Source organism: Anopheles arabiensis, chromosome 3 (assembly GCF_016920715.1).
Source record: "Anopheles arabiensis isolate DONGOLA chromosome 3, AaraD3, whole genome shotgun sequence".
NCBI classification, from domain to species: Eukaryota; Metazoa; Arthropoda; class Insecta; order Diptera; family Culicidae; genus Anopheles; species Anopheles arabiensis.
In genome coordinates this window covers 90,638,300-90,664,744 of record NC_053518.1, presented here as the reverse complement: position 1 = coordinate 90,664,744, position 26,445 = coordinate 90,638,300, and the positions used below count along the sequence as shown (strand labels likewise).

The 26,445-nt window shown below is 47.3% G+C and overlaps 5 protein-coding genes and 1 long non-coding RNA gene across 11 annotated transcripts in view; all 6 read left to right on the top strand.

The window, feature by feature from the left end:
- The first annotated feature begins 376 nt into the window (after positions 1–376).
- On the top strand, positions 377–7,167 carry LOC120899666 (glutamate--cysteine ligase regulatory subunit). 5 transcript variants are annotated; one of them, XM_040305759.1, is made up of 4 exons: positions 377–507; positions 1,659–1,885; positions 5,007–5,613; positions 5,687–7,167. In XM_040305759.1, exons 2-4 carry the CDS (start codon positions 1,781–1,783, stop codon positions 5,827–5,829), a joined length of 855 nt encoding a protein of 284 aa, XP_040161693.1. In that variant the 5' UTR covers positions 377–507; positions 1,659–1,780; the 3' UTR covers positions 5,830–7,167. The 5 variants fall into 5 exon arrangements, with proteins under 5 accessions (XP_040161693.1, XP_040161695.1, XP_040161696.1 ...); XM_040305761.1 differs by lacking the exon at positions 377–507 and adding an exon at positions 1,191–1,355; XM_040305762.1 differs by lacking the exon at positions 377–507 and adding an exon at positions 1,191–1,385.
- Positions 7,168–11,070: 3,903 nt separating this feature from the next.
- Positions 11,071–12,684, top strand: LOC120902216. Its single transcript, XR_005739388.1, has 3 exons — positions 11,071–11,460; positions 11,651–12,272; positions 12,403–12,684. It is a non-coding gene; the product is annotated as an uncharacterized LOC120902216 (long non-coding RNA).
- A 3,269-nt stretch (positions 12,685–15,953) lies between these two features.
- On the top strand, positions 15,954–17,534 carry LOC120902215 (CLIP domain-containing serine protease 14D-like). The gene is made up of 5 exons (XM_040310778.1): positions 15,954–15,997; positions 16,069–16,304; positions 16,380–16,654; positions 16,738–17,018; positions 17,094–17,534. The coding sequence occupies exons 2-5, from the start codon at positions 16,074–16,076 to the stop codon at positions 17,417–17,419; spliced, it is 1,113 nt and encodes a 370-aa protein (XP_040166712.1). The 5' UTR covers positions 15,954–15,997; positions 16,069–16,073; the 3' UTR covers positions 17,420–17,534.
- Positions 17,535–17,889: 355 nt separating this feature from the next.
- On the top strand, positions 17,890–21,312 carry LOC120902213 (CLIP domain-containing serine protease B15-like). Of its 2 annotated transcripts, none has more exons than XM_040310775.1 (7): positions 17,890–17,999; positions 18,064–18,503; positions 18,565–18,838; positions 18,919–19,847; positions 20,059–20,443; positions 20,511–20,782; positions 20,866–21,312. In XM_040310775.1, the coding sequence occupies exons 5-7, from the start codon at positions 20,133–20,135 to the stop codon at positions 21,189–21,191; spliced, it is 909 nt and encodes a 302-aa protein (XP_040166709.1). In that variant the 5' UTR covers positions 17,890–17,999; positions 18,064–18,503; positions 18,565–18,838; positions 18,919–19,847; positions 20,059–20,132; the 3' UTR covers positions 21,192–21,312. The 2 variants fall into 2 exon arrangements, with proteins under 2 accessions (XP_040166709.1, XP_040166708.1); XM_040310774.1 differs by having other exon boundaries at positions 19,911–20,443.
- Positions 21,313–21,409: 97 nt separating this feature from the next.
- Positions 21,410–23,176, top strand: LOC120902214 (phenoloxidase-activating factor 1-like). Its single transcript, XM_040310777.1, has 4 exons — positions 21,410–21,784; positions 21,856–22,280; positions 22,350–22,624; positions 22,692–23,176. The coding sequence occupies exons 1-4, from the start codon at positions 21,509–21,511 to the stop codon at positions 23,021–23,023; spliced, it is 1,308 nt and encodes a 435-aa protein (XP_040166711.1). The 5' UTR covers positions 21,410–21,508; the 3' UTR covers positions 23,024–23,176.
- Positions 23,177–23,585: 409 nt separating this feature from the next.
- Positions 23,586–26,445, top strand: part of LOC120902051 (putative transcription factor SOX-15) — a 52,662-nt gene continuing 49,802 nt past the window's right edge. Inside the window, exon 1 of the mRNA XM_040310529.1 lies at positions 23,586–24,325. Coding sequence (XP_040166463.1) covers positions 24,276–24,325 — 50 coding nt within the window. The 5' untranslated portion in view covers positions 23,586–24,275. The remainder of the gene's footprint in view (positions 24,326–26,445) is intronic.

Below are 26,445 nucleotides of genomic sequence, written 5' to 3'. Positions count from 1 at the left end.
AAGGTTAATTGGCCGTTTTAATAAGATTTAGCACAATTCGGAAGAGCACACAAATAATTATACGCAGAAGTCAGTGGCTTACGTCTGTTTCGTTCAATGTCGCGCCAAGAAGGGAGCTTTATTCTATGACAGTTCATCTAGCACACCGGGTGCTCCAGCGGTCAAGGTATAACGCGTTTATACCGCTGCGTTCGGGGTTCGGGTTGAGTGCACAGTGGGCGATATTAGTCCGGACGTTACAGCATATTGTTTGTTATTTCAAATAAAAATCCTTTCTTGATCTGAAGTGAGGATAAAAAGCTTATTTTGGTCGACTTTGTCATTGAAATAGCCCAGCGTGCACTTTGGGCGCAGCTGCACACATCTGTCATTTGTGACATTTCGGCGAATCAGTTTTGGTGCTCGCTCCTTCACGAAAACAACCTGTCTCTGCGGCGACTGCTGCTGCTAATTAGTTTTCTACTTAAACAAATCAAGTGTGGAGTTTAGGTCGGGTGTAAATTTCAGGTAAAACGTGCAAATTGTGATGTTGGGTGTGTGTTGTCCCGGCACGGGTTGGCGAATATGTGCGTGAAGTGCGCTTGTAGCCCGGGTGACCCGTATGTTTTGTTTATATCCAGTGTCCGTGTGCCGTGTGTTTGACCCTCGTTGCCGCCCATATATCTAACCCTTTGGTGCCACGTCAAGCAGAAACATTGCGATAGTCTTGCGAAATCTGCTGGCCTAGAATGAGAAGTCGGCCTAGAACGGAATACATGATTGCTTAGTTCTTTCGTCATACATGAAGAGCTTCCCATGGGTGGAAAATTACCACGTGGGCTTTAGAGATAATGTCAAAAATCTACGCTTAGGGGAGATATTTTGAGCTACGTTTGTTGATGTAAAATGGAGTGATGTTTTCTATCGAATTTCACTGGTGCATAGTGCAATAATTCAGTTTTTTATGGGAAATAGAACAGTAGAGAAAGCGTAGCAAAATGTAAAATATCGTCCAGAGAGGTGTAGAACAAAAATGAATCATTGTTTCAACAAACGGCACTGATAACACTTGAAGGCGTGCATCTTTGCGTGTCTGCGTGCTAGACAAACAGAACACATGGTTGCTGCTGCTGCTGCGTACGCAATCAGTCGCGCATTTGCTGTGTGTGTGTGTGTGTGTGTGTGTGTTAGTGGTAATGCCTGAATAAAGTTGTGGTTAGCAGCGTAGCTCGTGTTTAGTACTTAACTAACATTCATTGCGGCCGGAGCGCAGTGTCTCTCGTTTCTATCAATACGCGAACAACTTCCCCTTCCCTGCGAAGACGAAGAAATTCAATCCCGTCGTCCCATTCAAACGCAAGCCAACCCCAGATAAGGTGTCGTCATCCCTCGTTCTACATTCCGCGGTAATCGCGGTAAACGTTGTTCTCGGTATTGTTCGCTATTGTGTGAATATTTGTGTGGCTGTGAGTGTGTGTGTGTACGGAGCTGTTGTACTGACAGCTGGTTCCGGTGTGTGTGTAGGGGGAGTTTACTAGCATGCAATGATCATCGGTCAAGGCCAACTGTTGTTTGTTGGTCCCGCGCGGTCGCCTTGTTTCATGTCGTGCAATTGCGAAAACGATTTGGTTGATGAATTCGAATGGTAGATGGCTAATCGTTTGTTCGGTTTTTTCCAGTGCGCATTTCCAGCCCGCCCCCTGTTACAACGAAGCGTCCCCTTCCGGTCCCGGTGGCATAGAAAATCCAGGCTTCAATTGGCTTCAAAAGGAAGAACGCAACAGCAGCACGAAAAAGCAACATGTTGTCGCACTTGTTGAAGGATACCAGCGTGATCGTCAGCACCGGCAACGTGCTGAATGTGAGCGAATTGCGCAAGAAGGCCGGCCAGAAACCGACCGATGAGGTAAGGAAATAAAGGGATGGGAAAGGTGGGGTTGTGCGGGGGTTTCGGGGGGAGGGCTGTAATTCGAGCGCGTTCGAGTTCAGACTGGTCGATTGATTTCACATTTTATATTGTAAATATTTACCCGATTTCGACCCGCCGTGTGTGGAATGTAGTAGTTGCCGCTTCCGGTTCAAGGTCGTCCGGCGATGAGCTGTGGAATTTTTGTGCGAATTTCACCCAACAGTTGATTTGAACTTTGTCGGTAGTTTAAGAGAATTGACCTATAGCATTGTGTATTGGGTATTAAAACTTTAAAATCGCCTAAAAAGCAGGTATAGTTTATAGTTTAATTGGAATCTAGCATTGCACCCAAAACTATGAATAATTAAAAGGTAGCTAAACTTCTTCATAACTTCCTTTTTAGAGACAGACCGGTTGACCACTCTAGTCCTTATACTTCAAAAGCTATAATTTATTGACGCGAAGGTCATATCTAGCAGTCAATGTTCTGCCCATCCCAATAGGCCATCTAGAGAATACCCCCTTAAGAGTGTTGTGGTCACGATGACTTGCAGAAACGACGCGTTCGGTGGCCATCGTCAGGTCAGAACGCGTATATCGAGCAGATGATGTCATCATGTGCCACAACACAATAGCAACTACACTGGCTACTTGAACCTGGCACACACAGAGACACACAAGCACCGAATGCACGTGTTATTTTTGGCGTGTTATCTTATCGAAAGGGAACATACACATGCCATACAATCTGGCAAGCCGATCACACACACACACACACACACAGAGGAAGGGGGTGAATGGAACGGTGCCAAACATCGGTGGCCATTAGAAGCAGTTTATGTCGTCATCGATGCCGGACCGAACCGAACAAGCTTTGGTCATGGACAATCGATCAGCAGCTGTGGAACGGGAAAGAACGTTTTAGAAGAAGCTCTAAAGCTATTTCGTTGATAGTTGGATGAAAATGTAACTATGAATATTTCTTTTAAATTCAAATTCAAAGCGAAAATCAACGAACCAGAGGAAAGAGTAGAGTTAAGTCGCAAGCATACAAACAGGACAACTTCTCTTCACAATTTCCGGCTTCATCGGATGTTACCGCAAACATCCGGCAGGGGATGAATTCTTGGAACCGTAAAATTACACTCTCCTATCGTAGCACAAGCTCGTCCTTGGTTGGTATGTGCAAAGAGACGAAGAAAATTGTGTTATTTTCTGAAAGGATGTTGCCTTGGCTCCATTCTTCCCCAAGAACATAGCAGGAAATGTGTAGCTCATTTGTGTGGCGGATGCAGAACTTTCAAAGAGCTCTCTTGTACAAAGAGCATTCAAGGCAGTGTGCATACAAACAAGCTCTTTCTAAGTGCATCCTATTGCCTGCCATGTGCCGTGGGTTGTTGAATGTTCCAGTTCACTCCAGAAGGTAGTAAGCGCCAGCAGGCAAAAACGTGACGATGCATTTCAAATGCACGCTATTTACGGAATAAGTACACCGTGTGAAGGAGAAACGAGGGAAAAAGAACAGACAAACGCTTCGCGGAACGTAACGATAAGACAAGAAAAGGGACAAGATATGATGCGCGGTGGAGAAGATATGATATGAAACGGGACGTGCGTAATTGTGCTAAGAAATGACATCCATCAGGACTGTTTTTCTTTGGACTGGATAAATGTAACACAATTTTGTGTCCTAGATGCATTCCACTCTCTTGTAGTTTCTGTTTCTACGACAAAAACCCAAGGTAAATCTGCTACACACGACGAATGGTAACTGCCTATGCAAAAGGGAAGAAAAAAGTGGACCAATTTCGCTTGACATGGCAGCTTGTAACAACACCATATTTACCTTCTAACGATTGTTTCGTCTCTAATATAACATTTTGTGTATTTCTAGCGCCAAGAAAATTGTCGAAAGCAAGGGCGGAAAAGCAAAAGTTGGGATGTAATTATGCCGCACGGGGGGAAACGAAACAAAAATGGGTCAAAAACTGTCATCTCCGCCGGTTCGTTCGGTACGGAGTTTATAAAAATAAAATAAACAACAATCCCAAATGAGTAATTTCCGCTCCGACGTGTTCGGTAGCCGGGCGGCTCGTGGATTGGTTGTAGATGGGTCGTTGTTGGGTGGTGTGTAATGCACTCAGCAACAACAGATTTGTCTTTAGTCGCGATGGTGTGTGCCGGCGTCTCTGCGGGGAAGCGTTTTTAGAAAAGCGGTGCGATAACAGACGGAAAAAGTGAGCTGCCTCACGGTCAGTTAGAGGTTAGATGGCACGGTGGATGGTTTTTGTTTCTACCTCTCTAAATGCGTAACCCCCAACGATCAACCCGTGCCTCAATCGCTTTATTATTTAATCGAGAACAATCACTTGAAGCACGTTGTTGGCTGCAAATGTAAATGCTGATGCTTGTGTCAGCATTTTGTTCGATCGGTGTGTAACAAATTGACATCGTTTTAATTTGCCTCGCTGCTCTTCCATGCATTTCCCTTCCTGGTTTTGGTACGTGTTATGAGGAGTAGAAACATCAACTCGTTGTTACAAACGATATTTGATCTTTTCGCTTCGGCGGCGGTGCATGTTTTTGCTCACATTTCGCTCAGCAGTGTTGCGCAACTGCCCCGGCAACGAAGAATTTCAAGTGTCAATCCGTGTCGATGCAAACGATGAACGATTTGTCATTTCCTGGGGTGGGCAGTTGCAGCCCCAGGTGTTCCATTTTGCATGCCATTTGAAAGACATTTTTCAAAATTAGTACAACATTTGGTTAGGCCAGCTAGCCTAGAACAAATCGCGCCATGCTTGGGCAGGAAAGGGAAATGGGCCGTTCCACAAACCGATTTTCTCCACCGAAAGGTCATCGGTTCAACTGTTCGCGCTCGCATTGCGGGGGGAAAATCTGGTTATAAAATATTGCCCGGTTTATTTATATCGCTCAAACACACGGGAGGCAACCAACTGATGCGTGTGCTCCATGCTCGAAACTTGTGCCGTGATTGACAGCACTGACCCATTAGCCGTGCGCGGTGGGCTCGTTGCCAAAACACGTTCCGGGGCGCTCCTCCTTTACCCCTCCATTAATACCTTCCTTTTCGAATTCCGAATAACTCTCGTTCCAGCTGACGGACTGTCTCCGCTCGACGTTTGGCGAAGCGGACGTAACCGAGCTGCCCCCGAACCGGCGGCTCATCACACGCCGCAACAACGATCTGCTGGAAAAGGTGAAGGAGCATCCGCGGGCGGACATCAAGATTGGGGCCAAAATTTTCCTGAACCGTTTCTCCGAACCGGCGCTAACCGAGGCGGTGGAGAAGCTGTTCGAGACGCTGAACGTGTCCTACCTGGACAACCTCATACTGGCCTACCATCCGACGGGCGCATCGGTGGTCGGCAACGGCAACGGCGGGACGGCGGAGCCCGGCGAAGAAGAGGAAGAGCAGGAGGTGAAGGAGGGCGTGATCGAGTGGGCGGTCGGTAGTGACAATGCGGTGGGCAACTTGAAGAAGCTCTGGTCGCTGCTGGAACGGTACGCAGGGGATGGGAAGATTGGCCAGCTCGGCATTGCCGATCTGGATGCGGACTCGCTCAAGGAGCTGTACGATGCGTCCACGGTGCATCCGTCGATTGCGCAGATCAACCTGGCCGCGTGCTGTGTCGTGCCGCCGCAGCTGCAGGCGTACTGCAATCAGAACGAAATTCAGCTACTGACGCACAGTGACCCGCAGGGTAAGTGTTTGACGCTGCCTAGAGAATTGGTTTTGATGCTTTATAATGTCCGTTTTTTTCTCTTTGCTTGTAGAATTACTCCCACGGGAAGTGCTGGACGAGCTGGACCTGGCAAGCTACGGAGCCGGCTGGACGTCCCGCTACCAGGTGCACATCAAGTGCCGCGGTGTACTCGCCGCCAAAGGGTTCATCGTCAGTCTGGACCGTTCGAACTGAGCGGCTCGCGGCTAGACAACATCTGCCACCGGATTGCCATTCCGCAGGGGCTCCTAATATAAAAGGGGAGCATCGACGGATCGACGACACTGCTGGACAGTTCCGTTTCACTGAGATGCACACACACACATACAAAAAAGCGCACACACACACACACTGCTCGGGCACAAGAATTCCTCTATCAGCCCCACAACTATGCCACTGTGCGTGTGCATGTGTGTGTGCTGTGGGAGTCTGCGGTACCGTCCCTTAGACGAGTTCACTTAATATTCAGGTCGATGTGTTGTAGTAGTGCTCTCTGGGCGAGGGTATTCATTGATGTTTAGAACCGATTTTCTACAGAAAAAAAACAAAACTTAACAAAAGCAACAGCAACAAATGCACTTAACAGAAAACATTCGATGTTAACAGTAGTGTGTAAGGGGGAAGCGACGACGGACCGCGGGTAGGCGACAGGACGGACGAACACGGACGAAGTATTGCCAGCTTTTACAGGATGAGGCTTAGTTGTGTAGTTGTGTAGTGATGTGTAATAGAAACCAGAAAAGACATGAACGCTTTTTAGACGTAAGGTTATGCACAAGGGGGTGGGGGGGAGGTGCGAACCTTCGCTTACTTTCTTTCCAATCGGATCGAGCGCGCCGCCTTTTTACGAAGAGGACAAACGAAATAGAGACAGCGAGAGAGAGAGAGAGAGAGCGAGAGCAGCGAATGTTTCCGTAGTTGTGTATCGCTTTTATAACTATCTAGTAGTAATTATTATTGTTACACAGAGGAAAGCAGGTGGGCGAAAGGTGTTTTTTTTGTTTGTTGTTCATACACTGGTGGGTGGTAACGGGCGCTCTGTAGCGAGCTGTCCTCGTCTAAGGAATGTAGCATGCAAATGTGCCTGAAAGGAGCGAGCAACCGTTTTTATTCCCTTTTTCGGCTGCGTGCTACACCATATTAACGGCAAGAAGGGTTGTGTGCACGGTAGGAGGGAGGCCATGCTGTCTTTACGATGTGATTATTATGATACGATGTGCAAATAATTGTTAGTGTTTTAGGTGTGTGTGTGCGCGCGTGGTAAACAAAAAAAGGTCAGGCTAGGACGAACTAGCACCGCACAGCGCACGGCAGCTTCTTGTCTCTCAGAGACGCCATGGACACAGAACAAGCACACACATAGAAACACACGCAACACACAAACACACTTATTATACGTTTCGGTTGCAACAATTTCAACAACGGGCAATCGTTCAAACTATTGCTAGGTGCAATACGAGGGCAACACATGGAAGGATATCTTAAAAAAATAAAAAATATTGATCCGTCTTGTGGATATATTTGTGTAAATAATACTGATGTTTGTATTTTTTTTATTGTTTTTTAATTAATATTGGATTGTTAAAAAGAACGTCATTTTTATATTTGTTAAATTTTCTTGTATCATTTCTTTGCAGTGTGAATTAGTCCCCAGGTTACGGTATACAAATAAGGAATCAAACGAATGTAAAGCCAAACTCCCTGACACTCCCGAAAGGAACTCTTTTCTTCGAATTATGCCGCAAAGCTGGGGGTTAAAGAGCGAGTCGCATTTTTATTGTTGCTTTATTGCGTACGCTCAATCGCTTCCCATTTATCCCGTTCTGTTGTGGCGTTCAGAGAAGAACCGAAGTAAAAACCGCGCCAACATCCAAATATCGATCGAACAAATTCCGACAAAATGCATACTCACACCAAGTGTGTGTGAGAGAGAGAGCACATTGGTGCATATAAAAGGACAAACCGAAGGGAAGGGCCTCTGCCGGGAAGGAATGGAAAGGATGATATACGTTTCATTCATTCGTCGATCCCATTCATCAAACCGGTATTGAGTGCCTTTGATTTTCGGAGACATGGGACATGGGGTTTGGCCCGCCTGGCTTCTATATGTCCCCCTTTTTTTGCGCGACAGGATGCTTCTTGCGTTCCGACGGACAGTAAGCGACATCTGTCTGGCTTACGATTTGAAAAAGGCTGGTACTACCCGTCGTCCGCTGCAGGATTATGATGAATTCCGGCATGATGTGTATTTAAATCTTATGCGCTGTCAATGGTTGCTTAAAGACAGCGCTCGTCTGGCATTGCCGAAGCGGGAGATTTATGGGCAATTCGCGGTAAAATAGCGATGCTGACAGCCGGCTTAAATTATTGAGTCTTCAGTGGTTCGGCTTAGGCAAAAAAACCCACTGTACAATGCAAAGCTTGCATATTAAAATAAGATGTAGAGGATGTTTGGAGTCAGTGATGAGTGGTTGTGTTAATCTTTCATCACCGTTGGACACAAATCCCGACCGCTCAAACCATGCACGAAGTACGAAAAAAAGAAAGTACTACGTTTGCATCTTTCCCTGTAAAATCCACCATATTTTTGACGAACAAAAATGTAAAACAACGTCAAAATCCCAATCCATTTATCTCGATGTAACTCCGTTCTGCTCTGGAAAGTAAAAAAAAACAAGGCCCCACCACGCACGGTGCACTATGGGGCTTGTGGCTGTACTGCGAACTGCGCGAGCCATGGCTTTCGCTCGCGTCTGGCGTCCCTTATCAGCATCTTCCGGTGTTTGCGGGCGGCGCCACACGGTTGAAATTCGCGGGCGCCGACCACCAACACGCCGGGCATCGATCATCCAAGCTGCACGCTCGAGCGCCTTATTAAATCCACCTCATCAAGATCATCGACGCAAGGAACGATCGCGGAGGAGTGCCACGGTCGACGCAACGTCGCCACGAGGGTCGATTGGTTTGTGTACTTGTTTGTGTGCGTTTGTGTGTGCGTGCCTTCAAGATGACCATCCTGGCAATAGAGTCGTTACGGGAACATCTCAACTGGTGTGTATCCCTGCCCTCGCGTGTAATCCCGCCGAGGGATCGAGAGTAAACAAAGTAATTATTTTATATCCGATTGACCGGTGTTGATAATCGTCCTGTAGGGCCTGTAGTCGGTAACATGGGCGGAATGGGATGGGATGGGAGTTTTGCCCTCCAGCCAAAGTACCGGTTAAATGAAACGCATTGCCCGGGTGGTACATGGCCGACTGGAAGGTGATCGGACAGCCGGGTCCAACCCACGAGCCCACGTCGGCACACGGTTGAGTGGGTTGGGTTTCGCGAGTTTTCACCCGGCTGTAGGCAACGAGGAGAAGGTTGGAGGTGGAAAAAGCAAGCATAATGTTCGCGTACAAGGAGATGGAAAGCCACCCACACACTTTTTAGTGGGGGGGAACTTCAAAGATGAATCGTTTCGGATATGCACACAAAATCCACATCGCGATATCCGGCAACGGCGAATGAGGTTGAGAGTTAGCTTATCGGCGATCAAAGATCTTCTCCCTCGAAGAAGGTTTCAGAAGGTTGTGTCGATCGTTTGTTGGGTCGTGTGGAGTCGCTTGAACTTCATTTTTTTAGAGTTGATTCATGTAATTATATAGTTTTAGTTGTTACTCGAAGCTAATGAAGTATGATCATTTAATCAACTCTCTCGATCGTATTGCGTCAACTTAAGCTGCTTGATAAAACAAAACATTGAAAAGGTATGTCTTTTTAAGTTCCCGATAGGAAGAGTCCCACTTATCAGGCTCAGCTGTTTAATTAATTTCTAATGAGGCAAAAATGCCACCGCATCTCAATTCTTTATTGGGGCATTGAATTTATTACTTTGCCCATTGCCAACTCTCTCTCTCTCAGTCTCTCTTCTGTACTTTCCCTACCCTTAATAAGTACGATCCGTTTGGATTAATCTCATCGTCGCCTCATGTCACGAAGACACGGGAGGGCGTTAATCATCAAACCGCCGACCGGGCAGACATCCGGACGGTGCGCGCAGGAATTCACACCGCACGGGGCCGGCCGGCACGATTAATCATCGACGATCGACAGAGGCGAAACGAAAGCCAGAATTCCCCGCAAATGAGTCGCATCCCATCTTGGGAAGGACACTGCTGCTGGCCATTGCCAATGCAATTGGCGATGATGGTGTCCGAGACATCATTCGCGCTATGGTCAATAATGTCAGTCGGGGGGCGTATGGGCGGCGTGATCGGAATTGGGAATTGTGGTGCACGATCGGGAACAGATCTCCGGGTGTAGGGCGGAGAAGGGGGGGGAGAAGAGATTTCATTACCTTCCGCGAATCCGGGGCGCACCTTTGCGGTCCGTTCGGCACTCACTCGATATGGTACGGAAGTTGTCTGTGCTAATTTATGTCTGTTCCTTCTGCGCCATCAAACGGGCAGAGTTATTGCATTCCGGCGGGGAAGAAGTGTAATGATCTTGGCCGTTGTGTGCGGTGGCAATTCCTGTGTCGCAGTGTTGGAAGATTGTGAACGGACGAGATGCGGGGTAGGTTGTTGCGGGCAATTAAACGGGTGGCACCCCGTTCTATTTACGGGTGGTTGGTGCATTTGAACTAAAAAGAGGAGTGTGTGTGATGTGGAATGTTGTATTGGAACATAATTAATTGATGCCTTATTTTTGCAATTAATTAAGATTAGTTGGAGTAGTTGGGGTGTAGGTGGTGTGTTGTTATAGATTTGTTGCAAAGAGACTTTACCGACAGTTTCGACGGGAGTGTTTGTTTGTTTGAAGTAAGTCTATTGATGCCCCAACCTAATTATTACTATGTTTAAGGCACATGATAGGAAATTAAATCATTTGAAGAACATCTCAGAGATCTGAAGAAAGATGTTGAGCTCTAAGTAAGGTTGGCTTGGCGCTTGGCTTGTTGGACTTTCTTCAAAAGAGTTCGGAACATCGATGTATTTGCCAATAAGAGAATTCAACTTCTCCAATACTTCCAAGACATCAAAATTCATCAAAAACATCAAACAAATGTTGGGTTTCATATCCAATAAAGGAAGTTAATAACCTTCTCCCATACAGCACTTACTTTAATGACATAATGCAAATCCAATAAATCTTTCCCTACTCACCATTTATTTCACAAACTCTTAATCCCGCGTAACTTTCCATTCTTATCCAATTCCACTTCTTCGAGGGTCAGCCAGGATCAATCAAATACAGAGTCAAACATCTTTTATGTGTCGATTTAAACTTCTCCGAACCCGCATTAACCCTCCACTGTCAACTCAACTCACGTGTCAACGAGAAGCGAACCCCTCCTCCTTCTGCACAGTTTCCTTATTTCCGGTCACCGATGTCAAACTGGCATACCGCAAATTTCTGTCCGCAAAGCATCATAACCTCGTTGTCGATTGGGCTGAACGATAGACGGGGAAAAGGTCACTCTTTCAAACCTTCGATAGGGGAGTTTCAGGGGCTTGCAGCATAAAAGCGTAAAGTTAAAACTACGGGACATAGAGAAGTTTTCGATTCGTGCCCGAACAGCGTCTTCTCATGTTTCGCGCGTACCTCTTCGACAGCGTCTTGACATCTGGCCCAAACACACAAAATCCCATTGTCGTCGTCGTGTGACGTTTATTTTCCCATCGAGGAGGCCATGAAGTCAGCAGCAATTCGCGGACGCGAGCTTCACTTTTTCGAGCTGCGTTTTCCATCGATTTCCCACTGTCCTGTTGCGTTCGGCCAGGACACGCTATCGATCCCGAATCAGCATCAAACCGTGCATCAAGACGTGCCTAGGCAGAGGTAAGCAAACGGCAAGGAGCAGCTCCTGCTCGAACTGCAGTCCTGCTGCGCTTTCGGCAGGATGCGGCGCCCCCTTTTTTCCGATCGATTTCCCGTCGCTTAAGAACGACGGTTCCTGTGAGCAACTCAGTTTACGTTCCCTCTTTGTGTGTTTTTTTTTCGCTTTCCTTCTTCCTTCTTGATGCAAAAGACGACTCGGCGCACCGCGGGTGTGATACGGAAACGGAACGGCAGCGGAAGGCACAGAGGGAAGGGATTTTCTTCGTTGATCAATACAACGGAGCATGCAATGCCCTCTGGCGCGGGTTGGTCGCGACGGGTCTGCTCCTCCTTAACCTTCCCCTCTAACCTCCGGGAACGCCGGTCGCGGGGCATCTCGCGGGCACATACACGCCGTGTGCGGTCTTCGGTCTTCAATTGCTGAAAGTCAGGGCAGCGCATGCATATATATCGAATTCCCAACGATTTCGGAAGGATGCCGGCGCTGTTCGCGAATCCCTGCTGGTACTGGTACGCTCGACAGGACATGCACACACACACACCCGGGACATTAGTTGTCGATCGACTTGTGGAAGAGTGGTCGACCCGCGGTTATCCTTGGCAAGATATCCTGCGTGCGTGAGAATTTCCATTTCCGAGCATAATGTCGCGGCGCTCCCTGCTTGTTCATCTAGCAACCAGTTCCATCTAGTGAGCAGCGCCATTCTCAACAATCACGCACACACGGAGATGAATCAATTTGATGACAGCTTTTTGATGAACTGCCATTCCGTTGTCGTCGAATAGTGCGCTCGCTGCAGGACACGCGGCAGGTATGTATTATGCTTTCTTAATTGGAACCATTCTCACGTTTGTGTGTGTGTACGTGAGTTATGTTTTGTAAATTTAAGTTGCTTACTTTTTGCCGTCTGCTTTTCTTAGTTAATTGGTTTTCGATGCTAGCTTTTTCGCAAGCATTTTCTTTTCTTCTCGTCTTCATCGAAACCGTCCATTTCGTGCGGCCCAGGAGGAGGTGGTCCTACGGGGAGTTGACTTTACGATTGAACGATAGAATTGACGGCAAATGAGCCGTGTGACTGAATTGATGGTAGAAGGCAATATGGTAGGGCCAAAGGGTAGTTTTGCTGTGGAACCATTTGTTATGAGGTAGTTGACATTTTGAACCGGTTTTTTTTAATTGAAGGAAATAGGAATATCCTGCATTCTGGATGGATTTGCTGAATACTTACGATCATTTCCATCGCTGATCTCCCAAACTATTCCGAACTACTTGCGTCATTGTAATTCGACTGTTGTGATGGTTCAATTTTTCCTCGTACACCCTCCATAGCTCCCGCTTTTTCCGATTTCACTTTCGAGGCTATCGCCATGCTCCTGACTCCTCGATGGGCTCCCGTTCGCTCGCTCGCTCGCGTGGAAGATTGTCTTGCGCAACCGTAACTAGCCTCCGCTTTTCATTGCAGCAACAGGACGCCCACGAGGAGAAAGGGAGGGCAATGCTATTAAGCAAACAACACAAAACCCACCGAGCGGTGACAATTTTCCGCTCTGGAAAGCTCACCGGGGGGAAGGGCAAATGGCCTTTTGGAGGCTTCAGTGTTTTTTGTGTTTTATTTTTCTGAGCAACTTAGGTACAGAGGAACTAAGTGCATGTTGAAAGTAAAAAATAGTTGTCTATACCGTAATTTCACTTTCGGAGTTACTTTTCCGAGGCACATGTGTGTGTCTGGAGATGCAATCATGAGTAATGTGGTGTTGTAAGTGTATTTTTTAATAGATTGGATGATTTCAAGGTCCTCGTTAAAAGAACTTTGCTTGCAACGGACTCAATGGTAGAGATTAGGTTCATCTATCTGATAATATATTGTTCTATAATATTCAACGTATTTCTATTCAATATTGAAGGAGTATTTTAACAAGACATAAATGGTTTAACATCACCTAATACAAACAAAAAAAGCTTGTATGCTTAAAACTTCAATTTGAAAGAGAAACTTGCTGAACTTGCTTTGATTGTATTTCAAATTAACGGTCAAATTGAATGCAAAGGCCACCCCACTCGGCATCCCATTACGTAAAAGCGCTATTTAGTCTACCTAATACTTATTTTTTTCAACTACAAACTCTACCCCAAGCTCTGCAAACTGTGCTGTGCTGTGATTTGAATATTGGATAATGATTTAAATCTGGACCGCTCCGGCTATACCACCCCGACGCCCCGATCGGTTCAAGTACCCCGTGTGAGCATTTTTGGAGGTTTATGGGTAACAGCGTGTTAGGGCACTGCTGTTTTGCTGCGTCGTGCAACCCCTCCTTGGGAGTGCCTCCTTGCGGCTCACACAACAACGGCAGCGCGGCAACTGCGGCGAGACAGCCGCATGGGAGGGGATAATTTGATGGCTTTTTGCGCTTAATTAGCGTACGAGTGGAAGCGTAAGATGAACTACGAGAAAAAGGGAGGGGGGGGGGATACGAAACGGACGCGAATCGAATCAACGCGGGCGCCCGATCACATCTGCGTGCGTGCATAAAGTTTTACGCAGACATTGCGCGCGCGAACGACCGTTGCCGAGCTTGGCGATGCGTGTGCGTGTGCCGTACGGTGCGTGCAACAAAGTTACGCAAAAAGAGCGGAGCGTCGATTAGTCGCACGCAACGGCATATGGCGGCGTGTGTTGTGTTACTCTTTCGACGGTGTTACCCAGCCCCAAGATCAATGGGTTGGTGGAGGTGGGTCTTTGGGAAGGGGTGGCAGGTTCAGTGGCATTAGCTGAGATGGTTTTGTAAACTGGGCGAATTAGATACAAACTTTGAGGGATAAAATAGCCTACATGCAAACGGTTTGCAACACAAGTTTCATGAAACTTCTGATCCAGTACGGCTGTTTAAGATCTAACATTAAGTACTTTAGACAAGCATTAAATGAGATCTTTGCCGCAACCCCCGTTTCCCGATAGCTCTTGCATGCAGAATCCACTGATGAGGATGTCTTATCCCCGAGATAAGCCCATTCCCATACATTGTGCATTCGGTTTCCTGATGCATCATCGGGGAAATTGTTATTAGCTTTTGCGCTCAAAATCGCAATCGATCAAAAACCCCTACGCGTGGCACGCTCCACTCCATTGATTGTCCCGGTCCATCCCTGCCGTGAACCCTAGCCCTAATGAATGATCCTTTAGCAGAGCGCGGCCATACTGAGCCAGCCAGGTTCGACCGAGCGATCGGATAATCGGCCAATATGTTGACTGATTCTTTGCACTGTTTCTCGCCTTGTCTCGCTTCAACTCGCTCGCCTGGCGAAGGAATGAAACGAAACCCAACCACAACAGAACCTTGCACACCCTCGAGCGATACGGATGTGATCGGACGAATGCGATAGGGCGAACAGGGTCGGCCCAACCCGGGTCTGCGCTGTGGTTCAGGGAAGCAAAAAGGCGCTTTCCAAGATCTTCTCCAAATCTGCCACATTCAATCTCTTCCGAAGGCAATACCTTCGAACGCGTACCCACTCGTAGGATTGGATTTCGGTTAGATTACCCGGCCCTGCGCAAGGCATACGCAAGCAACCGCTCCAAAAGCAACCTGGGGGAGTGGCGCTACGATCAGGCCGATATGATCGGACAGCATATGAACATCTTCGTTTTGGCTGCAGACCGGTGCTACAGTATCGGGACTCCAGCGCCAGCGAGAACCGCGTTAAGGGAATCATCTAATACCGACCAAAGGGGGCACTACGGGAAGGGCTAGAAGGAATGTACACCAGCGAGACTTTACGCTTAGGTCAGTGAACTGTACCTTCCTTGCCAGTGCAAGCGTACGGAGTGTGTAATCAGCGGGAACTAAACGAGACAAACGGATGTCGATGTCCACATGTTACGAGAACTGGCGTGCGAGACACGCGGTTGTTGTTTTTTTTGCTGCTGTTGTCGTTTTTCTTCTTCCTTTGCGCACCATTTCCTGTCCATTTCTAACCTCCAGCATGGTCGGATCCACGGAAATTAACCATAAGCCAGACCGCGGCGCGTCCACCAGAGCGTAATGGGTATCGAATCGAATTAATCGGGTACGTTTTGGATGGGGTGCTATCGTCGTGACACCTGTTGCATTGCGCGAGCGGGCCTTACCATGCTTTGGTCATTACTTTTCGCCCCCTCCCCGAAGGATCGCTTGAAGCTAACGCGTGCCACCAAACCATTCGGTTCGGAGCTACAATTAGCGTCAGCTGACGTAAGAAGGAGTGATGTGTGCGCGGTGCGCATGGTTTAGCTTGACCGGTATGAGTTTTATGTTTAATGTTTGAGCGACTTCAATTTGTAAATAAAACATTCATAATCTTTAATGTGTATGTGTGTGGAGGGGATTGCTTGTGCCAATGTAACATCTACAAACACACACACACACACACACACACTGGTTTATTGGGGATTTCCCCTTTTTTTGCGTTATGACTGATAAGGGCGCTACTGCAACCTACTGAAAGAGGATTCCACAAGCTCGGCACTTGTAATTGATCTGTGTCCTCAGCGTGAGCTACGTAATAGACTTTAAATTAGTGAAAAATTCCGTTGTTTTCAGTACTCACTTTTGTGATTGTTGTGTTTGTAGGTAGTATGGGAAACGGTTTTATTGTACTACTCTGCATAATACAGCTGTCTTTTGCCCAAGGGAAAGTGTCGTTTGGGCGTGGACCATCGTGCAGAACTTCTACCGGAACGCAGGGATGGTGTGTGGGTTTGAAACACTGTCCCAAGCTGAAGGTGATCGACGAGAAACCGTACATAAGTCGTCACGAGATGCATCTGCTTATTGGTGCTTCCGGCGCTTGTCCAGTGAATTCGGAGGTATTTCAAATGGTATTACTGCTGTGTTGTACGCTCTGTGCTTATCAACCGTTTTATACCTTCGGATGGTTTCAGCAATATTGCTGTGCCGAAGCAGACATTCGTCGGCGCAGCAGGACCACGGTGATGGTACCGATGCCAGAACCGGACGAGGACAATTCCATACTCGACTCGGACAGCTGTCTGCAGACGCACCTCGGAATGGACAGTGGATCGATTGGGCGCGCATCGCTTGATTCTTCGTTTGGTGTGTTTATAGCCTACAAGGGTAGGAGAAGTCGATGCGCGGGAAGCTTGATTACACCCGAGTATGTACTAACAGCGGCACATTGTGTTAAGAAACCGCAAGGGTAGGTTCAGCGATGTTTTGGCGATGAGCAACTTGCGCACCTACTTATCGTGCTCATATTTGAACTCTCTATCTGATTTCAAGGATGTTGTTGTATGTCAGTGCGCTGCACGTTAAGCACGACACAGTGTCGGGTGGTTACCAGGGAGATGTTGAGCCAATGTACGTGCGGGAGGCAATTATTCACGAGCAGTACAACACCACCACACGTGATCATGATATTGCGTTGCTGCGGCTAAACGGAAGCATTACGCAGGAAGGTAACTCACCCAGCCCGATCTGTATTCCGATGGGGAAGAAGCATGATCCAGTTGCTTCCGTTGGATACACACTTAGCTGCTTCGGTTGGGGTCTTAATGCTTACGGTAAGGCACACGGGAGTGCAAACAGTCACGTTTTTGGTGGTGGAGATTACTTGATGTTGTGCTCTGAAATTGTAGGAAAGCCCAATGACAGCAAGCAGTGGATGACACTGGAACGTATCTCGCTGGAACTGTGCCAGGCAAGGATGGACTCGTTGAGAGTGGCCCTGGCCGGGAGGGTGATCATTTCGGAACGAAATATCTGCACTATTACCATCACTGGGAATGACGCATTTTCGGGCTTTTCCGGGGGTCCGCTGATGTATCGGAAGGATGGCACCTGGTACTTGATTGGGTTGATTAATTATGGAGTCGGTGCCACGAGCAGTGAGTTCCCGGTAGTTTCCTTAAACGTTCAACAGTACACGGACTGGATCTTGGACAACATTCAACAACGGCACTGATGCTTCCAGCTGCTGTGATAGTATTATGTTGGCAGTGCGACACACACACACACACACACATAAACCATCCCTTATCGTATCAAAGCCACAATAAACAAATACAATAAACAATTAATCAATGGGTTAATGCCTGGAAATGATTTCTTCCCGACTGTGGTAGTGGAAGCGATCATCTATACTGAACGACCAATTGCTGCCGATAAGGGCTCAGTTCCCGATTAAAGGCACAACAAGCAACATCCTGTCCGAAGTGTCTCTAGTCCTAAAGCTTTTTATTCGCTAAAGTGCATGTGCATTGTTTGGCGCGGAGAAAGCAAACACACCCGTTTCGTCTCAAATGGTACATATAACCATGTTTTGGTGGCTGATGCTATTTTTGGTTGGTGTTGCCTTCGGACAGCGACGAGTGAATCAGGCGTGCATCCTAGCGAATGGGAGTTCCGGACGATGCATCCGTTTTGGCGAGTGTTCCAAGATAGTGGAGCTGACGACCCGAAATGTACTATATTCGTTGGAAACGCAACAGATAAGGGCAGTGTTGCGTGCCTGCAATAGTACTGAGAGCTCATCCGACCCGATCGTATGTATTCTAACGAAGGGAATGACCGAAGTATCAGTTACGTCATGTGCAACGATCATTCCAGGTTTGTTGTGAATCCGCGCAATCACTACCTTCAAGAATGAATAAAACAGTAGCATCAACTGCTGCTACTACTACTACCAGACGTACTACTGCTCTACCTGCACCTACAAGCAGATCCATACGGGTACGACTTACTACTGAGTCTATCACTACGCCTACTACATCTGCAACAAGACGAATGCGTACCACAATGGGTACCTCCAGAACAACTGTTCGTTACGATTATTTGAAGAATGTGCTACCGGCACGTTGCGGTGAGTTACCGCCCTTGGCACTCGTCTATTCCGAAGTGGAAGACGAAGAGAACGTCCACGCGTGGGCCGTTTACTTGGAGATTCAGCATTCCAACAAGACCCCCAAGGGACGATGTGTAGGAACCTTGATCCAGGAATGGTACGTCCTAACCGCAGCACACTGTGTCCACAACTTGAAGTTGGAAAAGTAAGTAAGGAGCGGATTTGGATGTTCGAAGAATTTCTTATCAATGCCTCTTTCTTCGCAGTATCAAACTGTACTTCGGACGCTGGCTGTGATCAGTACGCTGGCTCAGTGTCTAGCCGATCGTGTGTGTCAGGAACGGCGGGCTGCAGAACTGATCGTCCATCAGGATTACAACTCTCATGCCCGACTGAATGATATCGCACTCATCAGGGTAAGCGAAGCCGTTCAATTCACGCAGGACGTGAGACCCGCCTGTCTACCATTTGACTATTTGTTCGACGAGGGCTTGGCAAGTCCACGGATGCTTTCCTTTGGTTGGGGTGAATACCAACAAGGTACAAAAAGGAAGGAAAAAAACGAAAAGGAAGAGAAAGTTTCATTTTAATTTATTTAACTTAATTTATACTCATTATAGGTACAATGAGCGATTCTAAACGCATCGTGCTGCTGAAAATAATCAAAGAGGACGAATGTGGTGAGCAGCTCAAGAAGTGGCAACGATTTAACATCTCTATGATCTCAAGCGTCATGTGTACGGTCGGTGTGGTGTCTGGGCAAGACGTTTGCCTAGGTGATTCAGGAGCTGCGGTGGTACAGATCCGGGGCGATCACTACTTTGTGATCGGTGTGGTCAGCTTCGGTCCCAAATGTGGTATGGGCACGGGCATCGCCGGTATGTCGACGCGCGTGTCAGAATACAAAAATTGGATTCTTACCAACATGAATCGTCACCTGATTTAAGAAGGGCTGGAGTGTGCGTGGTGCGCATGGTTTGACTTGATCAGTATGAGTTTGTGCAGTAGACAGCGTGTGTCAGTATGGGTGAATTGTCTATTTGTAAATAAAAACATTCCCGATCTTGCAATGTGGTCTTGGTTCCTCGCGATTGTGGTAGTTTGAGCAAGCATCAGATGCAAATCTGAGCGCTTCTCGGCTGTCTGCTGCTCGAGATAAGCGTTCAGTTCGCGATTAAAGGCACGATCGATCGGAAGCATTCTCGACGTAGTCCCTTACGGTGGTAGTCGTTTCTTGATCGCTGGAGTGACCGTGAACCGTGTAGTATAGAGGGAGGTGCTTTCTAGCTCTCCAAAAACGTCACAAATGGTACATACAGTCATGTTTTGGTGGCTGGTGGTGTTTCTAGTTAAAGCTGTGCTTGCACAGCGACGAATAAATCAGGCGTGCATTCTAACGAATGGAAGATCTGGACAATGCATCCGTATTGGCGAGTGTTCCAAGATAGCGGAGCTGACGACCCGAAATGTGCTATATTCGTGGGAAATGCAGCAGATAAGGGCGGTGTTGCGTGCCTGCGAAAGTGATGAGAGCTCATCCGACCCAATTGTAAGTATGTTGAGGAGGAAGTCAACGTCTTGTCTGTGTTGTTATGTGAAACGAACGTTTCAGGTTTGTTGTGAATCAGCGCAGTCGACACCCACTAGACGTAGATTAAATAAAGCAGTAGCATCAACTGCTGCTACTTCAACAACTACAAGAACAACAACTACTACTACTAGTAGTACAACGGCTTCTTATCCATCTACCACAACAACAGGGCGACGAGTTACCTTGCATCGCGACACAACGACGATAAGTCCGACATATGCTGCAGGATTCACAACTTCTATTATGCCTGATACTACGCCTAATTCTACGCCTGCTAAGTTTGCAATAAGAGGAATATTTGACTTGAAAACATCCAGCTCCACAATCCATTCGGACCACTTCAAGGATGTGCTTCCGGCACATTGTGGTGAGTTATCGCCCTTGGCACTCGTCTATTCCGAAGTGGAAGACGAAGAGAACGTCCACGTGTGGGCCGTGTACTTAGAGATTCAGCGCTCCAAGAGCACCACCAAGGGACGATGTGTAGGGACCTTGATCCATGAACGGTACGTCCTAACCGCAGCACACTGTGTCCACAACTTGAAGTTGGAAAAGTAAGTAAAGAACGGATTTGGATTTTCGAAGAATTTCCTTTTCATTGCAATGTCTTTTCCTTCGCAGTATCAAACTGTACTTCGGACTGTTCTTGATCAGCACGCTGGGGCAGTGTCTAGCCGATCGTGTATGCCAGGAACGGCGGGCAGCAGAACTGATCGTTCATCAGAATTATAATTCTCATGCCCGATTGAATGATATCGCACTCATCAGGGTAAGCGAAGCCGTTCAATTCACCAAGGACGTCAAGCCCGCCTGTCTACCATTTAACTATCTGTTCGACGAGAGTTTGGCTAGTCCACGGGTGCTTTCGCTCGGTTGGGGTGAATACCAACAAGGTACGACAGGGAAGAGAAAGTTTCATTTTAAAAGTGTTTTAGAAAAGTTTCACATTTTGTTGTATTACTCATACACATTGTAGGTACAATGAGCGATTCAAAACGCATCGTGCAGCTGGAAATAATCAAAGAGGACGAATGTGGTGAACAGCTCAAGAAGTGGCAACGATTTAACATCTCTATGATCTCCAGCGTCATGTGTACGGTCGGTGTGCTGGCCGGGCAAGACGTTTGCGAAGGTGATTCAGGAGCACCGATAGTACAGATCCGGAACGACCGCTACTTTGTGATCGGTGTGGTCAGCTTCGGTCCCAAATGTGGTATGGGCACGGGCATCGCCGGTATGTCGACGCGCGTGTCAGAATACAAAAATTGGATTCTAACCAACATGAATCGTCATCTGATTTAAGAAGGACTGAAGTATGCGTGGTGCGCATGGTTGGGCTTGACCGGTATGAGTTTGTGCAGTAGACCGTGCGTGTCAGTATGGGTGAATTGTCTATTTGTAAATAAAAATATTCCTGATCTTGCAAAGTGGTCTTGGTTCCTCGCGATTGTGGTAGTTTCAGCAAGCATCAGATGTAAATCTGAGCGCTTCTCGGCTGTCTGCTGCTCCAGATAAGCGTCCAGTTTGCCATTAAAGGCACGATCGATCGGAAGTATTCCGAACGAAGCGTCTCTAGCTTGTTAATCGAAGCAGTGACCGTGAACTGTGTTGCATGGAGAATGGTGCCCTCTAGCCTTCCAAAAACGTCACAAATGGTACACATAACCAAGTTTTGGTGGCTGATGCTATTTTTGGTTGGTGTTGCCTTCGGACAGCGGCGAGTGAATCAGGCGTGCATTCTAGCGAATGGGAGTTCCGGACGGTGCATCCGTATTGGCGAGTGTTCCAAGATAGTGGAGCTGACGACCCGAAATGTGCTATATTCGTGGGAAACGCAACAGATAAGGGCGGTGTTGCGTGCCTGCGAAAGTGATGAGAGCTCATCCGACCCGATCGTATGTGTGCTGCCGAAGGGAGACGAGCGTCGTATCAGTGACGTCATGTGCAATGTTTCTGATCATTTCAGGTTTGTTGTGAATCCGCGCAATCAACGCCAACAAGACGTACACTGAACAGTGGTGTAGCACCCACTACTACCACTGCAGCAAGCACTACGCCTATTGCGACCACGAGAAGACCCACTCGTGTGCGAGTTACTACGCAACGCAGCACAACGGCGAGAAGACGGACGCCTACTACCGTGCGTACAAGAAGCACCACAATCCGTTTGGACCACTTTAAGGATGTGTTGCCGGCACGTTGTGGTGAACAGCGGCCTTCATGGAACGTCTGGTCAGACATTGAGGACGATGATAACATCCACGTGTGGGCCGTTTACTTGGAGATTCAGCGTCCGAAGAGCACCACCAAGGGACGATGTGTGGGAACCTTGATCCACGAACGGTACGTCCTAACCGCAGCACACTGTGTCCACAACTTGAAGTTGGAAAAGTAAGTAAAGAACGGATTTCGATGTTCGAAGAACTTCCTAACGATATTCCTGTTCCTGTTCCTTCGTAGTATCAAACTGTACTTCGGACTGTTCTTGATCAGTACGCTGGCTCAGTGTCTAGCCGATCGTGTGTGCCAGGAACGGCGGGCAGCAGAACTGATCGTCCATCAGGATTATAACTCTCATGCCCGATTGAATGATATCGCACTCATCAGGGTTAACGAAGCCGTTCAATTCACAGATGATGTCAGACCCGCCTGTCTACCTTTGGACTATCTGTTTGACGAAAGTTTAGCGAATGACTCACGAGTGCTTTCGCTCGGTTGGGGTGAATACCAACAAGGTACAATAAATGTAAAAAAAATGGATTTTGGCAGAGATATAATAAAGATTCTTTGTCAATATTTTAGGTACAATGAGCGATTCTAAACGAATCGTGGCGCTCAATGTAATCGAACAGGAGGAATGTGGCGAGCAGCTAAGAAAATGGCAACGATTTAACGCATCCATGCTCTTCAGTGTCATGTGTACGGTTGGTGTGCAAGCCGGCCAGGACGTTTGCCAAGGTGACTCGGGTGCTCCGATACTGCAGTTGAAGGATGGTCGATTCTTTTTGGTCGGTGTGGTCAGCTTCGGTCCCAAATGTGGTATGAGCACGGGCAAGGCCGGTATGTCGATGCGGGTATCAGAGTACAAAAATTGGATTCTTACCAATTTGAAGCGAATCGATGGTGGGAGTTAGAAGAAAAAAGATTCATAAATTTAGTGTGGAGTGTAAAAGATAATTGACATGAAGAGTAAGATAAATCAACGCAAGTTCAAATGTTGATCTTTCCCAAATAGCACAATAAAGCTCGAGCAAACATTGATTTTCGGTTACCTGAAATCAAAACAACATGGTGTGATTTACTTTTTACGTGAACCAAGCGGCGAACAACAGGGAGAAACCATCCATCCGGCACTGTGAGATAGAGCGCTACACCCGTCGGCAGTGATATCGAGTTTATCCCTTTCCGCATCCACTCGAACAGCGTCAAGCTATACCTTTCCTCTTCGCTCTAGGTCGCTTGTTTTCTCGCTCTCGCGAGCTACCATCGCTCTTTCCTTTGCGCACGCAGCTCCGCTTACCTGTGAGCTCAGGTGTGCGCAAGTGGCTTGCTCTCTATTGCACAACACTGGTCCGATCTATCCGTCTCGCTTTTCGCTCGCACGTTGCACAACCGCTCTCTTTGCTCGCTCGTTTGGAAGCGGCAGGAAACCGCAGTCCGCCTTTGGGTGAGGCGCTTCACTCACTCGTTACTCACGGAGCAGCTCGCGCACGCAACGCACACGCTTTTCTGCTGCTGCGTCGCTCGTTGTTATTTGTTGTTCGTCGCCCGTCGTGTAAATCGTGTCTGCGGCCAGCCAGTGTGAATCATTGAGATTAGTTCCTTCGGTGGTGGAGGATCCCTAGGAAGAGTTTGGCCGAACTAGACCACAGTGTGGGTGGCATCGAAGTGAAAAATTTCTTTAAGAAAATTTAATTATGTGAAGAAAAAAACACAAGGAAAATGAAGATCACTTAATTGAGGGAATTTTTCCAGTGAACCTATCAAGGGTGGGTTTTCCCCTCTGCGTGTAAGGGTTGCGTGGGGAACAGATCCTAAACCAGTGTGAATGTACGTGCATAAAAGTGTGTTGTATTAAGAGTGCAATTTAAACTTCCAAAAAACAACACAATTAAGGTGATACAACATCAACCTATGAAGTTGATGCAAAACGCGTGTGTTTCTTATATACTACAAAATAATATAAATCTAAAGGATCGGTGAAAGTGGTTAGTGAATGTTTTTGTGAGAAGAAATATAGTGAAACCGGAAGTGCAATTTTGCGGTAACACAATCCTTCCAAGTGGTGCTGCAGTGTGTGTGCGTGAATATATAGCAACCAATTTCCACGGCTACTGCGTGAACTCAGAAGGCAGAAAACAATCACAACAAACCCTACACAGCACGATGGAGTCGGACGGTGAGCGTGGTGGTGATGCCGGATACAACCATTACAAGTGAGTGTGTGTTGAAATGTTTCACCTAATTTAGTTTAAGTTCAACATTTTAAACGCAATCAATAAAAAAAACGCATCATCCACACAACTGCGCAAACGAAGACGAAAGCGTGTCAAAGGGTGACACTTGTCCGTACGTCAGTGCGGCAAAATGTTAATTCGTTTCCGTTCGGTTGGTTCGGCTTTGTTTCGCGCGGTGTTTGCGAGTGGTGACGCGTAGAGCAAATGCAACCGCGCAGATCGAATCGCGCAAAGCTGTGATGCACTTCCGGGGTACACTACGGCGGCAGCAGTGACGATGGTGCAGGGAGGAAAAACGGCGAAGAGGCAGAGAGAGTGGGGGGGAGTTGTTACATGACGGTGCTAATGTTGTTGATGATGAAATTAAATGTTCCTTTTTCCAAGGGTTTGAGAGCACTACTCGGCTGGAGCGCGGAAAAATGATAGCAATAATGCCGACGGAAAGAGGTTGTGGCTGCGTTGCATCCTAGTATTTGAATATCAATTTGCCCGGGCACAGCTTAAAGCGGCACAGTACCGCGTGCCCTCCTATCTCGAAAGTGCCGTGAAACCTTTTTTTACGATCCATAACGACCACTAAACGAGCCAGCGGGCAGACACTCTATTATGGTTCATAAAATTAGTGTCGCAAATGGGTAGAACGCTTCCCAGAGGCATTTCTAGCGGGCAAGAACTAGCAAAAAACCCCACAAACCTCTGTACCGCTGCCTCTGTCTCTGGTTCAAGGCGCGCAACAAAGTTCTTCCTGCAGATTGCTCGGCTGCATTATCTCAATTATCTTGCGAAATGCGCTCGGCGTTGCTGGTGCCTTTTGTGGTGTGCCCTCGTTCCTATCGCGAAGCTGCGAACGAGACGCAATAGAAGGAAACCAATAAAGCTCGCACGAGGTGGAGAGAAGATTCCTAAGGTTCCCCCTTCATAAGAGCGATGACGAACCTGCAGATGAAGGAAGACGATTGAGCATTGAGGAGTGAAGGAAATGTAAATAAAAAAACCCCGCACCAGAGCGCACTTTCGTTAGAGCTTCGATCGTACCAGAGCTTATGCTCAAATTAAGACTTTAAACCGTAGGGTATAATTTGCATCCAAATTTCCCCCCTCAGCTCTGGCCCGTACTCCCTACCTTTCCGAAAGTATCCTATAACGCGTGTAAGTGTGTGTGGTGCGCGATAATCATGTGACATCACGATGTGGAGAGCACGCGCATTTGCACGAACAGGCGGTAGGTTTGGATGCAGTTTTCGTCGTTTGCCGTTTGGAAGATGATGTCGAGGATGATGATGATGATGTGCTGTATTTACATCATGTCACGGATACAGATCAGTATGTGTGTGTGTGTACGTATGTCAAAAGCGCACGGTAACGATCTTGCTACGCGATCCTTCGACGGAAGTGCGAAGATGACGGAGCTGCGATGCAAAGGGAGCAAGAAGAAGCGTCACAGCGTTAGAGGAGAAACGTAGCAAAAACAAACATTTCATTGGAGCTTATAAAAGATAATTTGTATAATTTTCTTACACTACGCTTCGCCCTGGTCCCCTTTTCCGGCACCAGAGGGATCGGTGGTCGGTGCGAGCTGCGTGTGCGTTATGTGATGATGCTAGTTGCGCATCACCAAGCACGGCGACAATCACACTTTACGGCCCCGAGCAAAGGGAAGTGGCTCGGCGGAAGTGATTACGAACCCTTGAGGGGAGACAACTTTAAGGTCTTTCCGTGGGGAACCCTTACTAGCCCACTTGTACCTTCATCTTTTTAATTTATTTTCAATGCATCAAGGTGTTTTTAATTCAAAATTTGAGCTTAAAAATGAATACAAATAAGCAAAAAAAGGAAAGAGATTTAGTATTTCATACCATTAAAATCTGCTTCAAAATTGCTTTCAACATCATCAAAGGATAAGAGGGAATTTTATTCATCTCTTACCATTTATAAATTGATCTCCAAGGGTTAAAACACCAACCTAACCCTGGCTTCTCTCGATCCTCCCTGCACACCGATCGATCCGTTCGATGCCAGACTGCAAAGAGCGACGCTTGCCGTGGCTGGGCACGAATTTTTGAATTACAGGTTTCGTGGCGTGGCGCTGTACGAGCGAC